Source organism: Triticum aestivum, chromosome 7B (genome assembly GCF_018294505.1).
Source record: "Triticum aestivum cultivar Chinese Spring chromosome 7B, IWGSC CS RefSeq v2.1, whole genome shotgun sequence".
In the NCBI taxonomy this organism is placed as follows: domain Eukaryota; kingdom Viridiplantae; phylum Streptophyta; class Magnoliopsida; order Poales; family Poaceae; genus Triticum; species Triticum aestivum.
In genome coordinates this window covers 14614481-14631149 of record NC_057813.1, presented here as the reverse complement: position 1 = coordinate 14631149, position 16669 = coordinate 14614481, and the positions used below count along the sequence as shown (strand labels likewise).

Genomic DNA, 16669 nt, shown 5'->3' with positions numbered 1-16669 from the left:
AGTTCTTGATGAGTTTGTACACCAAGCTGCTAAAGAAGTTATAGAATTTATGAACTGATGTATTAGAATATAAGCATTTTCCAAATTGCAGTCTAAATAGTTGTCAGATTTCATAGTAAAAAATTGAGCCTCACACTGAAGTTTAGGCCTACTTAATGATAGTAAAATATAGCAGCTTCGCTACAGTACATAGCAAAACAGAGAAACTGGAGAAACACTCGCATTTTTTAACATATCCATCAAAATGAAGATTTTATATTATCCAAATGTAATGTCAGGGAGAACAATCAGCTATAGGCTGGTACAAAGTTGTCATGAATTCAACATCACATTTGCAAGATTTGACATTCCTAGTCTAAGTCTGCTCCATCAGCAACCATTCCATCCTCGTACAATCAAAAAAAACCATTGCGTCCTCTTCAATGGTTTTTTCAGCAGTTGTGTTATTCCAAGATTATACTTGAGAGCCTTTGGATAGAACGACGGGGGAGTGTAGCTATTGCGCGAGTAGGTGGCCTCCAGTTCGCTCTTCGCTCCCTCATGTTGATGCCTACCACATCCTTTCACTTCGGTTAGGATTCTAGGCATCTTGCACCTGTACAAAGCATCATCCTTGTTCGAAGCACCAATGCTCTACAGCTCCATCTTGACTAAAGCTCTTCAAGCATGCAGGGGGAGAAGCATATGCCTTTTTAATGTTCTACTATAACACTCTGCCAGCAACAATCCAGTTGACTCTAGTCTTGTACAAACAGTTAAGAAGCTTTGGTTTCCAAGCCCTACACTTCTTCAGATTGTAGCAAATAGATAATGCTACCTGGATTAATCAGAAGTCCAAGACCATGCATTAGCAATTATCCATATAAGGTAAGGTTCATAAAACAATTCAGTACATGTAAATCATCATGTCGTAAAGGAGGCACATGCTTACACTATCAATTGATAACTAGGTACTCACAAAGGTGCTTATACATATCTCCTTTTTTCAGACTTGAGAGATTTGTTAATCATTAATCAGGACTAGAATCAAACTACAACGCATCGGATACTTTTTCTGGAACAAAGTTCATCCAACTCCATTTGCTTCTCTCCCCATGCAATCAATAGTGAAAGAAGCATTCAGCTCTTTTACCTCCCTGCATACAGGATACAGCCATCGCTTATGATCTATGATATGTATATTCATTCGGCCATCTCGTCTCTCGTCTAACTACTGAGTACTTTAAGAGAAGAATTAGCAAAGCACTGCACGAGCTGGCCGAGGAAATTACCTCTTGCCGACGCAAGTTTGGGTGACTCCCAGCAGCGGCGCGGAGGCAACTACCAGCGGCGGCGATGCGAATCCCGGCGGCGGCGCTGAAGCGAATCCCGGCGGCGGCGGCGGTGGGGCTGAATCCTGGCGGCGCTGGATCTGGAGTCGGCGACTCCTCTGTTCTGTGTGGAGCCGAGCCGTGCATAGCAGTCATACATCACACCGAACAGAGCCGAGGATGGTGTGCCTGCACCCTGCAGCGATTGGAGCCAAGCTGCATCTCGCGTGGGGCAAACCTGAGGAGGACGTACGATGTCCAGCTGTACACATGGCAGCAGATGACGTCCGGGTTGCAAAGAATGAAGTTTGCAACCGGTACGCATGGAATTTTTTTCTCCTAAACAAACGCGGGCGAGCGGATGGCGGAGTTTTGGTCCGCCCTCTAAAATTGCTAAACGCACTTTTGGTGAGAATTATTGTTAATAAATGGATTCAATCATGTGGCTCTAAATAAATGGATTCAATCATGTGGCTCTAAATAAATGGATTCAATCATGTGGCTCTAATTACTTCAGAATGTTATGTGCACACTAAGCGGGGTGTAATTAGGAAAGAAAATGTTTTCTAATTAAAGTGATTGAGTGATTTAAGATAAGGTTAATTAATTTAGATTTGATCTTTAGAGATTGTTCGTGATTGATTCTACATTACTAAATAACTTGCGCCGGTATGAAAAGTTCTGATCTGTTCACATTTCTTCGTTGTGTGAGAGGATGACGCGAAAATAAACCGATGAAGTGGGGGGAGGGGACGAATTTTTTTTAACCAAAAAACCCACCAAAGGTGGGACGAAAAATAACCATGATAGGTGGGACGAAAATTGACCGGCGGAGACTACCAACTGCTCCATTAGGAGTAGAGACTTCCACCTCCTTGGCGCGCCCCTTGTGGCCGGTCTCCTCCCCTCCTCCTTTATATACGGGGGCAGGGGGCATCCCAAAGCACATCAATTGTTTAGCCATGTGCGGTGCCCCCCTCCACCGTTTACTCCTCCGGTCATATTGTTGTAGTGCTTAGGCGAAGTCTTGTGCAGATCACTTCACCAACACCGTCATCACGCCGTTGTGCTGACGGAACTCATCGACTCCTTCGTGCCTCTACTGGATCAAGAGTTCGAGGGACGTCATCGAGCTGAACGTGTGCAGAACTCGGAGGTGCCGTATGTTTGGTACTTGATTGGTTGATTCGAGTAGACATTCGACTACATCAACCGCGTTAAGTTAACGCTTCGGCTTTTGGTCTACGAGGTACGTGGACACACTCTCCCCTCTTGTTGCTATGCATCTCCTAGATAGATCTTGCGTGAGCATAGGAATTTTTTCGATATTGCATGCTACGTTTCCCAACAGTGGTGGCCCCGTGGCGGCTGGCGCTTGCAACGGTGACTGGTCGCGCGGGTGCGTGCCTGATGACCCACAAGTATAGGGGATCTATCATGGTCCTTTCGATAAGTAAGAGTGTCGAACCCAACGAGGAGCAGAAGAAAATGATAAGCAGTTTTCAGCAAGGTATTCTCTACAAGTACTGAAATAAGTGGTAACAGATAGTTTTATGATAAGATAAATGGTAACGAGCAACAAGTAATAAAAGTAAATAAGGTGCAGCAAGGTAGCCCAATCCTTTTTGTAGCTAAGGACAAGCCTGGACAAACTCTTATGATAGGAAAAGCTCTCCCGAGGACACATGGGAATACCGTCAAGCTAGTTTTCATCACGCTCAAATGATTCGCGTTCGGTACTTTGATAATTTGATATGTGTGTGGACCGGTGCTTGGGTACCACCCTTACTTGGACAAGCATCCCACTTATGATTAACCTCTATTGCAAGCATCCGCAACTACAACAAAAGTATTAAGGTAAACCTAACCATAGCATGAAACATGTGGATCCAAATCAGCCCCTTACGAAGCAACGCATAAACTAGGGTTTAAGCTTCTGTCACTCTAGTAACCCATGATCTAATTATTACTTCCCAATGCCTTCCTCTAGGCCCAAATAATGGTGAAGTGTATGTAGTCGACGTTCACATAACACCACTAGAGGTTAGACAACATACATCTCATCAAAATATCGAACGAATACCAAATTCACATGACTACTAATAGCAAGACTTCTCCCTTGTCCTCAGGAACAAACGTAATTACTCACAAAGCATATTCATGTTCATAATCAGAGGGGTAATATATGCATAAAGGATCTGAACATATGGTTTTCCACCAAATAAACCAACTAGCATCAACTACAAAGAGTAATCAACACTACTAGCAACCTACTAGCACCAATCCCGGACTTGGAGATAAGAATTGGGTACAAGAGATGAACTAGGGTTTGGAGATGAGATGGTGCTGGTGAAGATGTTGATGGAGATTGCCCTCTCCTGATGAGAGGAGCGTTGGTGATGACGATGGTGATGATTTCCCCCTCCCGAAGGGAGGTGTCCCCGGCAGAAAAGCTCCGCCAGAGCCCTAGATTGGTTCCGCCAAGGTTCCGCCTCGTGGCGGTGGAGTCTCGTCCCGAAAGGTTCTCTCTGATTTTTTTCTCATCGAAAGACTTCATATAGGAGAAGATGGGCGTCGTAGAGCCACCAGGGGGACCACGAGGTAGGGGGGCGCGCCCAGGGGGGCGCCCCCCACCCTCGTGAGCAGGGTGTGGGCCCCTTGGCCTTCATCTTTGGCGACGATTTTTCTTTATTTATTTCAAGGTATTCGGTGGAGTTTCAGGACTTTTGGAGTTGCGCAGAATAGTCCTTCAATATTTGCTCCTTTTCCAGCCCAGAATTCCAGCTGCCGGCATTCTCCCTCTTCATGTAAACCTTGTAAAATAAGAGAGAATACCCATAAGTATTGTGACATAACGTGAAATAACATCCCATAATGCAATAAATGTTGACATAAAAGCATGATGCAAAATGGACGTATCAACCCCCCAAGCTTAGACCTCGCTTGTCCTCAAGTGAAAAGCCGATAAGAATAAATATGTCCTGATGTTTAGAGGTAGAGGCGTCGATAAAAATAAAATACGGTCATGAAGGCATCATGATTATTTCATAACAGCAACATAAATAGATTTTGTCATATGATTACTCATGTTCAAGTAATGACCCATTCACAAAGCCTATTGGGCACTAACAATTATAATCTCAGTCATTGAAGCAATTGCAATTTATCATAACATCAGAAAGAGTCTATGTCAGAGCTTAGAAGCAAGTCCGCATACTCAACTATCATTTAGTCCTTCATAATTGCTAGCACTCACGCGATACTTGTGGTTACGGAGTTTTAGTTGGACACAGAGAAAGATAGGGGCTTATAGTTTTTGCCCCACAACCTTTTACCTCAAGGGTAATGTCAACAATAATAATTCGTGCTTCCCCACATCCAATTAGATATGTATATCATACTCTTTCCAACATGCTGAGCTTGCCAAAGGATAAAAATGAAAAAGGAATGGTGAGGATCACCGTGACTCTTGCATAAGGTAGAGGATAATAATAAAAGATAGGCCCTTCGCAGAGGGAAGCAGAGGTTGTCATGCGCGTTTAGGGTTGATGCACAAAATCTTAATGCAAAAGAACGTCACTTTATATTGCCCCTTGCATGTGAACCTTTATTATGCAGTCCGTCGCTTTTATTGCGTCCACAACAAGTTCGTACAAAGCTTATTTCTCTACATTAATAAGTCATGCATATTTAGAGAGCAATTTTTATTGCTTGCACCGATGACAACTTACTTGAAGGATCTTACTCAATCCATAGGTAGATATGGTGGACTCTCATGGCAAAACTGGTTTAAGGGTGTTTGGAAGCACAAGTAGTATTTCTACTTGGTGCTAAGAATTTGGCCAGCATGAGGGGGAAAGGCAAGCTCAACACGGTAGAGGATCCATGACAACATACTTTATCTGGAATGTAAGAAAACATAACTCATTATGTTGTCTTCCTTGACCAACCTCAACTCTTTAGCATGTCATATTTTAATGAGTGCTCCCAACCATAAAAGATGTCAATGATAATATATCTATATGTGAAACCTCTATTTCCTTATTACTTCCTATTAATTGCAACGATGACCAAAGCTATATTTTCCAACTCCCAACAACTTTAAATCATCATACTCTTTCTATGTGAAGTCATTACTTTCAATAAGATCAATATGAACTCTTGGTTCTTTTTATTCTTTTTCTTCTAATCACCCAAGATCATGGCAAAACAATCAAGCCCTTGACTCAACACTAATCTTTATTATAAAGCTAACGGACTCGATTACAAGGAAAGATCATAAAGCAAAACTCAAAACTAGATGATGCCATGACTTTATTCTACTAAATCAAGATACTACTAATAGGATCGAACTAGGAAAAACTGTAAAGATAGGAGTTGTGATCGTGATACGATACCAGGGCACCTCCCCCAAGCTTGGCAGTCGCCAAGGGGAGTGCCCATACCCATGTGGTTATTTCTCCTTCTTGATTGTAGGTGTAATATTCTTGGCGATGATTCCCCTCAGAGTACAGTTCTCCTCCTCGAGCTTATTGACTTGCTGCTTGAGGTCCATTATTTCCTTGCGAAGCTTTCATGTAACGGCTAAAGCTCCTTGCACCCAAGGATGTTGCATAGCTGCGGGAGAACAAGAGACACTCCTCCTCATATTTTCATAGGAAAGAAATTTAACATTGGAAGGGATAACCGAGTTTGGAATAGCTGAGCTCTATAGTTCCCCCATTGTAAATCCAGCTCGGAGGCGAGAGGTGACTTCTTGATCTTTCATGGCATCTACTCTCATCAGGTCAGCCTCCATATCTTCCTCCATTGCTGGCCCGAAGTGGTCAGCATCGCTGTTTACCGTTGGTTCCGGTGCCGGGTTAGATACCCGGCTTTCTCCGACTGACTCTTGAGAAGACATCTTGCTTTGATCTACAGCAGCAACAGCTCGAAACGAAAACAGAAGATATTTGCATGATACGGTGGTCAAAACCTTCAGGAGTATAAATAATGAATTTTTACCGACCAAAATACGTATTGTGCAAGGAAATGGAGTCCGGAGGGCACACGAGGTGCTCACGAGGTAGGGGACACGCCCAGGGGGGTAGGGCGCGCCCTCCACCCTCGTGGAGGCCTCGTGTCCTCCCCGAACTGCTACTTATTTTTCTATTTTTCTAAATATTCCAAGACGGAGAAATATTGCCTTATAAATTGTTTTGGAGTCAGTTTACTTACCGTACCACATACCTATTCCTTTTCGGAGTCTGGAACGTTCCGGAAAGTGTCCTTTATGTACTCCTCCGGGGTCACAGTTTCAACAATGTTAGTTTCAACATTTATAGGATTACCTGAGATATAGTGCTTGATCCTTTGACCGTTTACCACCTTCGGATTTGTGCCCGTGAAGTTGTTGATTTTTATGGCACCGGAACGGTAGACCTCCTTGATAATGTAGGGACCTTCCCATTTAGAGAGAAGTTTCCCTGCAAAAAATCTTAAACGAGAGTTGTATAGCAATACATAATCACCTACATTAAACTCACGCTTTTGTATCCTTTTGTCATGCCATCTTTTAACTTTTTCTTTAAACAACTTGGCATTTTCATAAGCTTGGGCTCTCCATTCATCAAGTGAGCTAATATCAAATAACCTATTCTCAACGCCAAGTTTGAAATCATAGTTGAGCTCTTTAATAGCCCAATATGCCTTATGTTTTGGTTCGAGAGGTAAATTACAAGCTTTTCCATAGACCATTTTGTACGGAGACAAACCCATAGGATTTTTATAAGCAGTTCTATAGGCCCATAATGCATCATCAAGTTTCTTGGACCAATTATTTCTAGACCTATTGACAGTCTTTTGCAAAATTAATTTGAGCTCTCTGTTGCTCAACTCTACTTGACCACTAGACTGAGGATGATAAGGAGATGCAATCCTATGATTAACGTCATATTTAGCAAGCATCTTACGGAAAGCACCATGAATGAAGTGTGAACCACCATCAGTCATTAAATATCTAGGGACTCCAAACCTCGGAAAAATAACTTCCTTAAGCATTTTAGTAGATGTGTTATGATCAACACTACTAGTTGGAATAGCTTCCACCCACTTAGTAACGTAATCAACATCAACTAAAATATGTGTGTATCCATTAGAGGCAGGAAAAGGTCCCATATAATCAAAGCCCCAAACATCAAATGGTTCAATAACAAGTGAATAATTCATAGGCATTTCTTGACGTCTACAGATATTACCAATTCTTTGGCATTCATCACAAGACAAAACAAACTTACGGGCATCTTTAAAGAGAGTAGGCCAATAAAAACCGGATTGCAATACCTTATGTGCAGTTCTATCTCCAGCATGGTGTCCTCCATAAGCTTCGGAGTGACACTTGTGTAGGATCTGTTCCTGTTCATGCTTAGGTACACAACGTCTGATGACACCATCTACTCCTTCTTTATAAAGATGTGGATCATTCCAAAAGTAATGTCGCAAGTCATAGAAAAACTTTTTCTTTTGCTGGTATGTGAAGCTAGGTGGTATAAATTTAGCAACAATATAATTAGCATAATTAGCATACCAAGGAGTGCTACGAGAAGTGTTTATGACATTTAATTGTTCATCAGGAAAGCTATCATCAATAGGTAGTGGGTCATCAAGAACATTCTCTAACCTAGACAAGTTGTCTGCAACAGGGTTCTCAGCTCCCTTTCTATCAACAATATGCAAATCAAATTCTTGAAGCAGGAGAACCCATCTAATAAGTCTAGGTTTTGCATCCTTCTTTTCCATAAGATATTTAATAGCAGCATGATCAGTGTGAATAGTAACTTTGGAATCAACAATATAAGGTCTAAACTTATCACAAGCAAACACCACTGCTAAAAATTCCTTTTCGGTAGTAGCATAATTTCTTTGAGCACTATCTAGAGTCTTACGAGCATAATGGATAACATTTAATTTCTTATCAACTCTCTGCCCTCGAAAATCACCTATAGCATAATCACTAGCATCACACATAATTTCAAAGGGTAAATTCCAATCAGGTGGTTGAACAATAGGTGCAGAGACTAGTGCTTTCTTAAGTATTTCAAATGCTTCTACACAATCATCATCAAAGACAAACGGTACATCTTTTTGTAATAAATTAGTCAGAGGCCGAGAGATTTTTGAGAAGTCCTTAATGAACCTCCTATAAATCCGGGTGACCAAGGAAACGTCTTATACCTTTGATGTCCTTTGGACATGGCATCTTTTCAATAGCATCAACGTTGGCTTTATCAACTTCAATACCTCTTTCAGAAACTTTGTGCCCCAAGACAATACGTTCATTAACCATAAAGTGGCACTTTTCCCAATTCAAGACAAGATTAGTTTCTTCACATCTCTGCAAAACTCGATCAAGATTGCTTAAGCAATCATCAAAAGAGGAACCATAGACGGAAAAGTCATCCATGAAAACCTCACAAATCTTTTCGCAAAAGTCAGAGAATATAGCCATCATGCATCTTTGAAAGGTAGCAGGTGCATTACATAAACCAAAAGGCATACGTCTATAAGCAAAAGTACCAAAAGGGCATGTAAAAGTAGTCTTTGATTGATCTTTAGTTGACACAGGTATTTGAGAGAAACTAGAATAACCATCTAGAAAACAATAATGTGTATGTTTGCATAGCCTCTCTAGCATTTGATCAATAAAAGGTAAGGGGTAATGATCTTTCTTAGTAGCTTTATTTAATTTACGGAAATCAATTACCATCCTATACCCTGTGATAATTCTTTGAGGGATCAATTCATCTTTATCATTAGGGACAACTGTAATACCTCCCTTCTTAGGGACACAATGGACAGGACTTACCCACTGACTATCAGCAATGGGATAAATTATACCTGCCTCCAGAAGCTTGAGTATTTATTTTCTTACCACTTCTTTCATTTTAGGATTCAAACATCGTTGAGGATCACAAACTGGTTTGGCATCAGCTTCCAAATTTATTTTATGTTGACATAGAGTGGGACTAATGCCCTTAAGATCATCCAGAGTATATCCAATAGCAGCATGGTGCTTCTTCAGAGTTTTCAATAATCTTTCCTCTTCATGCTCTGAAAGGTTAGCGCTAATAATGACAGGATATATTTTCTTTTCATCAATATAAGCATATTTAAGATTATCAGGCAACGGTTTAAGCTCAAAAACGGGATCACCCTTGGGTGGAGGAGGATCCCCTAGGATTTCAACAGGCAAATTGTGTTGCAGAATAGGTTCCTGTTTAAAGAATACTTCATCTATTTCCCTTCTTTCATTCATAAACATATCATTTTCATGATCTAGCAAATAGTGTTCTAAAGGATCACTAGGAGGTACATCAATAGAAGCAAGACCAATAATTTCATCCTTACTAGGCAATTCTTCCTCACGATGTTGTTTACTAAATTTAGAGAAATTAAACTCATGAACCATATCATCCAAGCCAACAGTAACAACATTCTTTTTGCAATCTATCATAGCATTAACAGTACGCAAGAAGGGTCTACCAAATATAATGGGATAAAAGCTATCTTTTGGAGAACCAAGAACAAGAAAATCAGCGGGATATTTGGTTTTCCCACACAAGACTTCAACATCTCTCACAATTCCCATTGGAGATATAGTATCTCTATTTGCAAGTTTAATTGTAACATCAATTTCTTCTAACTCAGCAGGTGCAATCTCATGCATAATTTCTTTGTATAAGTCAATGGGTATAACACTAGCACTAGCACCCATATCACATAAGCCATGGTAACAATGATCTCCTATTTTAACAGAAATAACAGGCACGCCTACCACAGGTCTATGTTTATCTCTATCACAGGGTTTAGCAATTCTAGCAGTTTCACCAGTGAATTGAATAACATGCCCATCAATATTTTCAGAGAAGAGATCTTTAACAATAGCAATATTGGGTTCTACTTTGACTTGCTCAGGAGGTGTATAAGTCCTAATATTTCTTTTACAAACAACAGTTGAAGCTTTAGCATGATCCTTCATTCTAACAGGGAAAGGGGGTTTCTCAACATAAGAAGTAGGAACAATAGGATCATTGTAAGGGACAATCTTTTCTTCAACTTTAATAGGTGCAGCTACTTTTACTTCTATGGGAGGATAATGTTTAAACCACTTCTCCTTGGGGAGATCAACATAAGTAGCAAAAGATTCACAGAAAGAAGCTACTATCTTAGAGTCAAGTCCATATTTAACTTACGGAAAATATCGGTATCCATAAAAGATTTAACACAATCAAACTTAGGTGTCATACCTGACTCCTTACCTTCGTCGAGGTCCCAATCTTTAGAGTTGCGTTTAATTCTATCCAATAGATTCCATCCAAATTCAATAGGCTTCATCATAAAAGAGCCAGCACAAGAAGTATCGAGCATGGTGCGATTGTTATCAGAAAGCCGAGCATAAAAATTCTGGAGAATTGTCAATTTTGAGAGCTCATGATTGGGGCATGAATATAACATTGATTTAAGCCTCCCCCAAGCTTGACTGATGCTTTCTCCTTCGCGAGGCCAAAAATTATATATATAATTGCGATCACGATGAACAAGATGCATAGGGTAATACTTCTGATGAAATTCCAATTTCACTCTTTTATAGTTCCATGATCTCGTATCATCACATAGCCTATACCATGTCAATGCGTATCCCTCCAAAGATAAAGGGAAAGCCTTCTTCTTAAAAACATCATCGGGTATACCTGCAAGCTTAAATAGTCCACAAATATCATCCACAAAGCGTAGATGTTCGTCAGGATGCTTTGTCCCATCTCATGCGAAAGTGTTAGCTAGCAGTTTTTCCATCATACCCAAAGGAATTCCAAAAGGAGTTTCATTTTCAATAGATTCAGTAGGTTCAGTGGGTTGAGGAGCAACTCTTGGATCAACCGTACGGGGTGAAGATACCCCAAACAAGCCCCTCAAACAATTACTTTCCATAGTAATAAGAGACAAAAATTTTTAGGACACTAAATAAATTTTTCCTTACCAAATTCCACCTACCAAAGGCGCTTCACTCCCCGGCAACGGCGCCAGAAAAGAGTCTTGATGACCCACAAGTATAGGGGATCTATCGTAGTCCTTTCGATAAGTAAGAGTGTCGAACCCAAGGAGGAACAGAAGGAAATGATAAGCGGTTTTCAGTAAGGTATTCTCTACAAGTACTGAAATAAGTGGTAACAGATAGTTTTATGATAAGATAAATGGTAACGAGCAACAAGTAATAAAAGTAAATAAGGTGCAGCAAGGTGGCCCAATCCTTTTTTTAGCTAAGGACAAGCCTGGAGAAACTCTTATGATAGGAAAAGCGCTCCCGAGGACACATGGGAATACCGTCAAGCTAGTTTTCATCACGCTCAAATGATTCGCGTTCGGTACTTTGATAATTTGATATGTGGGTGGACCGGTGCTTGGGTACTGCCCTTACTTGGACAAGCATCTCACTTATGATTAACCTCTATTGCAAGCATCCGCAACTACAACAAAAGTATTAAGGTAAACCTAACCATAGCATGAAACATGTGGATCCAAATCAGCCCCTTACGAAGCAACGCATAAACTAGGGTTTAAGATTCTGTCACTCTAGCAACCCATCATCTACTTATTACTTCCCAATGCCTTCCTCTAGGCCCAAATAATGGTGAAGTGTTATGTAGTCGACATTCACATAACACCACTAGAGGTTAGACAACATACATCTCATCAAAATATCGAACGAATACCAAATTCACATGACTACTAATAGCAAGACTTCTCCCTTGTCCTCAGGAACAAACGTAATTACTCACAAAGCATATTCATGTTCATAATCAAAGGGGTAATAATATGCATAAAGGATCTGAACATATGGTCTTCCACCAAATAAACCAACTAGCATCAACTACAAAGAGTAATCAACACTACTAGCAACCTACTAGAACCAATCCCGGACTTGGAGACAAGAATTGGATACAAGAGATGAACTAGGGTTTGGAGATGAGATGGTGCTGGTGAAGATGTTGATGGAGATTGCCCTCTCCCGATGAGAGGAGCGTTGGTGATGACGATGGTGATGATTTCCCCCTCCCGGAGGGAAGTGTCCCCGGCAGAAAAGCTCCGCCAGAGCCCTAGATTGGTTCCGCAAGGGTTCCGCCTCGTGGCGGCGGAGTCTCGTCCCGAAAGGTTCTCTCTGATTTTTTTCTCATCGAAAGACTTCATATAGGAGAAGATGGGCATTGGAGAGCCACCAGGGGGACCACGAGGTAGGGGGGCGCGCCCAGGGGGGCGCCCCCCACCCTCGTGAGCAGGGTGTGGGCCCTCTCGCCTTCATCTTTGGCGATGATTTTTCTTTATTTATTTCAAGGTATTCCATGGAGTTTCAGGACTTTGGAGTTGCGTAGAATAGTCCTTCAATATTTGCTCCTTTTCCAGCCCAGAATTCGAACTGCCGGCATTCTCCCTCTTCATGTAAACCTTGTAAAATAAGAGAGAATAGCCATAAGTATTGTGACATAACGTGAAATAACAGCCCATAATGCAATAAATGTTGACATAAAAGCATGATGCAAAATGGACGTATCAGTGCCCAGCGGCTCCGACGGTGGAGCTCTCCAGGTGGCACGAGCTGGGCTGTGGCCCAGCATGGCTGCTGCTTCGTTCGTGGGTGGCTCCACGATGGTTTGGCAAGTCGGCTACGGCGGCGGTTGGCATGTCCCGATGTCGAGTCGTCCATAGGCGGCTTGTGTTGGACTTTAATCTGTCTCCTTGTCGTCCGTGAGCTATATCTGTTAAAGGGATGGCCCTCTCCCAGATGTGGCCCATCGCTAGTCTTGTCCTCGGGCAGCAAGACCGAGCTCGTCTCGTGCCCCGGGTTCCGCTCGTCTCTTTAGTTGGGGGTAGCGACGGATATCGAGTGAGGTGGTGCCAAGGTCTTCTATGCCGGGGCGGTGGCGCTGGTGGTGGTAGCGTGGTGCTCTTGAGCAGAGCTCGTCGCTCGGTGCTGCCCGGTGACCATGGTTGTGTGGGCGGCATGGTAGTCAGGGTGTGGTGTTCAATGTAGGTGAGTGTTGGCCGGGGTGAAAACCTACTCTATCTTTGGACGGACCAACGGCGGCATAGCTCGTTCCCTTCTTGAAGGCGTCGTCGCGACTCTCATTGCCCGTTGGGTGGGTCCAGGAGAAACTCTGTCCTTGGATCGGGTGGTGGTGGCGCTCCTGTGTCGTAACCTTTTTGAAGGCACCATCTTGGAGCCCATGATTCGCTGTATGTGGCTTCATTTCTTCGCAGTGGCGTGTTCACTGTTGGAGCCCCCGGTTGCTCTTGTAGTGCTAGGGCTCGTGTTGCTGCGCTCGGCGTCTATGTGTCCTGCCTTGGGTGTGTGCATGTCTTGTGGTGGCGTGCGTTTTGTACCGGGTTGTTGTTGATACTTGCTTTATATATAAAATTTATAAAATATAAAGCAGGGCGAAAGCATTTTTCGATAAAGATGGTGATAAAAAAACTACTCCCTGTGTAAAGAAATATAAGAGCGTTTAGATCACTATTTCTTTATAGAGGGAGTAAGTCACTGATACATCTCCAATGTATCTATAATTTTTGATTGTTCCATGCTATTATATTATCTGTTTTGGATGATTTATATGCATTAATATGATATTTTATATTATTTTTTGGACTAACCTACTAACCTAGAGCCCAGTGCCAGTTCCTGTTTTTTCCCTATTTTGAGTTTCGTAGAAAAGGTATACCAAACGGAATAAAACCTTCACGGTGATTTTTCTTGGACCAGAAGACAACCAGGAGACTTGGAGATGAAGTCAGAGGAGCCACAACACTACAAAAAAATACACTTCCGTGATGATATGTGTTTGTCACAGTAGGTCGCGTTTTTTGTCATGCATGTACATCCATGACGATTTTATGACAGAATCAAGATAGTCATACTTGTTCTGTCGTAGAAGTGTTCCATGACATTACCAAAATTATCATCACGGAAGTGTCCACTTCCATGACGATAAATCGCGCGTCACAGAAGTGCTTTCGTCAAGGGTGACCGACACGTGGCATCCACCGTAATGGAACACCGTTAAGCTATCAGGTCCGGTTTTGGATTCGATAACCTGTTAACAGCCCCGACCAATGGGGATTTTCCACGTGTTAAATCATCATTGGCCGGAGGAACACGTGTCGGCTCACCGTTAGGACATATGTCATCCACTCATTGGACCCAAGGCGCCTATGATACGTCAACACATGGCACGACCCAACAGAGGCCCATTCCTGTGAAAAGGCCGGCTCGTTTGATTTGGTCAAAAGGTGGCGGGCCGGCCCATGAAAAGCCTGTTAACGGCATGTTCGCATATAGCCCATTTACAGCCCACTAACTCATGGCCCGTTACGGCCTAACGGTATTAGGCCTAGTAGCGTCATCTGGGCCGTCCAATATGATTCCAGCCCGTTGTAACTTCCGGCCCATGTATGGCCCATGACGTCTTTCGGCCCATATGAGTCCCTTTGTAACTCTTGGCCCATTAACGGCCTGTGGTGAAACCGGCCCGTAATGAACAGTGTATCTCTTTATACCCATTAGCGACCTATTATTCCATTGGGTCGTTTCCAGCCCGTGTTACCTTTCGGCCTTCTCAGGGCCCATTTATTCTTGGGCCCATTTCCAGCATTCGGTTACTTACGGCCCGTTACTGGCATTTTCTGCTTGTGGGCCGTTAATCTGTTGGGCCATTTTCATAGCATCATCAAATACGACATATTAACGGCCCGTTATGGTCGGCCCATAAAACATATGATTTCCACTCTAGCCCGTTTACGGCCCATTATACGGCCCATACAAGGCCCATAGATGAGACGGCCCGTAGAAGGCCCATGGATCCTACGGGACATAGAAGGCCCATTGATCCGATGGCCCATTGAAGGCCCATGGATCTGACGGCCCATAGAAGGCCCATTGATCCGATAGCCCATAGAAGGCCATGGATCGTCCGTCCCGTAGATGGCCCATCGATCGTACGGCCTGTGGAGGGCCATGGTCACTACAATGTTTGGGTGGGTTGGCCCCCGTTTGAACGATATAGCATATTCAAAGAATTATCCCACTCTATACTATCACCTCTAAAAAACATACACTATACAACAAAAAGACCAAGGCATAGAAATGTAGAATAATCCTACACTATACAATAAAGAAATTACAGCCGATTATACCCACTGGGCATTATGGTTCGGCACCAGTGATAATAAAGCATACACAAACAACAAATTACATACACTGGGAAAATACAGCTCATACATCATGGACGCGCATCAACTTAACTCCATTTGAACTATAATCTCTTCAGAAAATAGGATTGGCCGGATTCAGATAGCACAAATTTCAGCCTGCAAAATCTCCAATTCCTTCATGGTTACCTCAGTGTCTTGTTGAGAATCATGTACATGTTGTCTTGCCATCTCTAGTTGATGCTCGAGAACATCAGCACATTCCAATTCCAATCCATAATCGTTCGGTAACGGCCATCTTTGTGTTGATGTCACTTCATCCTGAAATGTTTCAGTAAGTACACATGACCAGGGCAAAATTATAGTTACAACAGTGAAGCGAGCAAGACAGACTATTTTGTACTCCCTCTGTCCCAAAATAAGTGTCTCAAGGTTAGTACAACTTTGTACTAGAGCTAGTACAAAGTTAAGACACTTATTTTGGGATGGAGGGAGTACATGGAAAAACAGGACTAACAATAATGTTACACATCATGAAGCATAAGCAGGTGATATTTTCAAAATTATAAAAAAGGTAGTCTGTGCAGCCTGCATACAAAAATCTCTCTTAGCTCACCAGAGGAGCATGATGTTGGGGCCCAATCCAAAACACAGACAAGTTACAAATTTAGACAGCATGTTGCGTATAAGTAAGCAAGCAGTTGGCCATTCTATAGCTCAATTAAAGTCTTAGGGAGCATAATGAACAACAGAGGGTTTCATACAAACATACTACAGCAAGCAAAACTGTGCAATCATTAGCCTAGTATAAACTAGATTGTGAGCCTCATGCAATAATAGTTGGTTAATAGACTTCAAATCTTCAGGCACACTTCGGCAAAGTAATTAAATGGCAAGGCCTTTAATTATGTCAACTAATAGTTATAGAAGTACCCAACATCAGGCATCATTCTTTGGGCATCTCATTAACTAAGGACAAATAAAGCAATTGAGAAGTGCAAATTAACTATGCCTGAAACAAACAAGGAATTGAACTGTTGAGTTGGATACAGTGACTTACCTTTACAGGTTGAAGAGGCTCAGCACAGCTCCTACTTCTCTTGCAAGGCTCCTTCCTAACA

At 42.3% G+C, this 16669-nt stretch overlaps 1 protein-coding gene across 4 annotated transcripts; it reads right to left on the bottom strand.

Annotated features, from left to right (window-relative positions):
- Positions 1 to 233: 233 nt before the first annotated feature.
- LOC123158483 (uncharacterized) lies at positions 234 to 1558 on the bottom strand. Of its 4 annotated transcripts, none has more exons than XR_006479345.1 (3): positions 1272 to 1558; positions 932 to 1136; positions 234 to 817 (listed from the first exon to the last, which is right to left on the bottom strand). XR_006479345.1 is itself a non-coding variant. In XM_044576455.1 (3 exons), exons 1-3 carry the CDS (start codon positions 1464 to 1466, stop codon positions 780 to 782), a joined length of 237 nt encoding a protein of 78 aa, XP_044432390.1. In that variant the 5' UTR covers positions 1467 to 1489; the 3' UTR covers positions 234 to 779. The 4 variants fall into 4 exon arrangements, 2 of the variants coding, with proteins under 2 accessions (XP_044432390.1, XP_044432389.1); XR_006479346.1 differs by having other exon boundaries at positions 959 to 1136; XM_044576455.1 differs by having other exon boundaries at positions 1133 to 1136; positions 1272 to 1489.
- Positions 1559 to 16669: the final 15111 nt, after the last annotated feature.

Coding starts and splice junctions, on each gene's coding strand:
- LOC123158483 (XM_044576454.1), bottom strand. CDS start 1,466: ATGACTGCTATGCACGGCTCGGCTCCACACAGAACAGAGGAGTCGCCG. Junction 818..1,271: donor CAAACTTGCGTCGGCAAGAG/GTAATTTCCTCG, acceptor TGATTAATCCAG/GTAGCATTATCTATTTGCTA.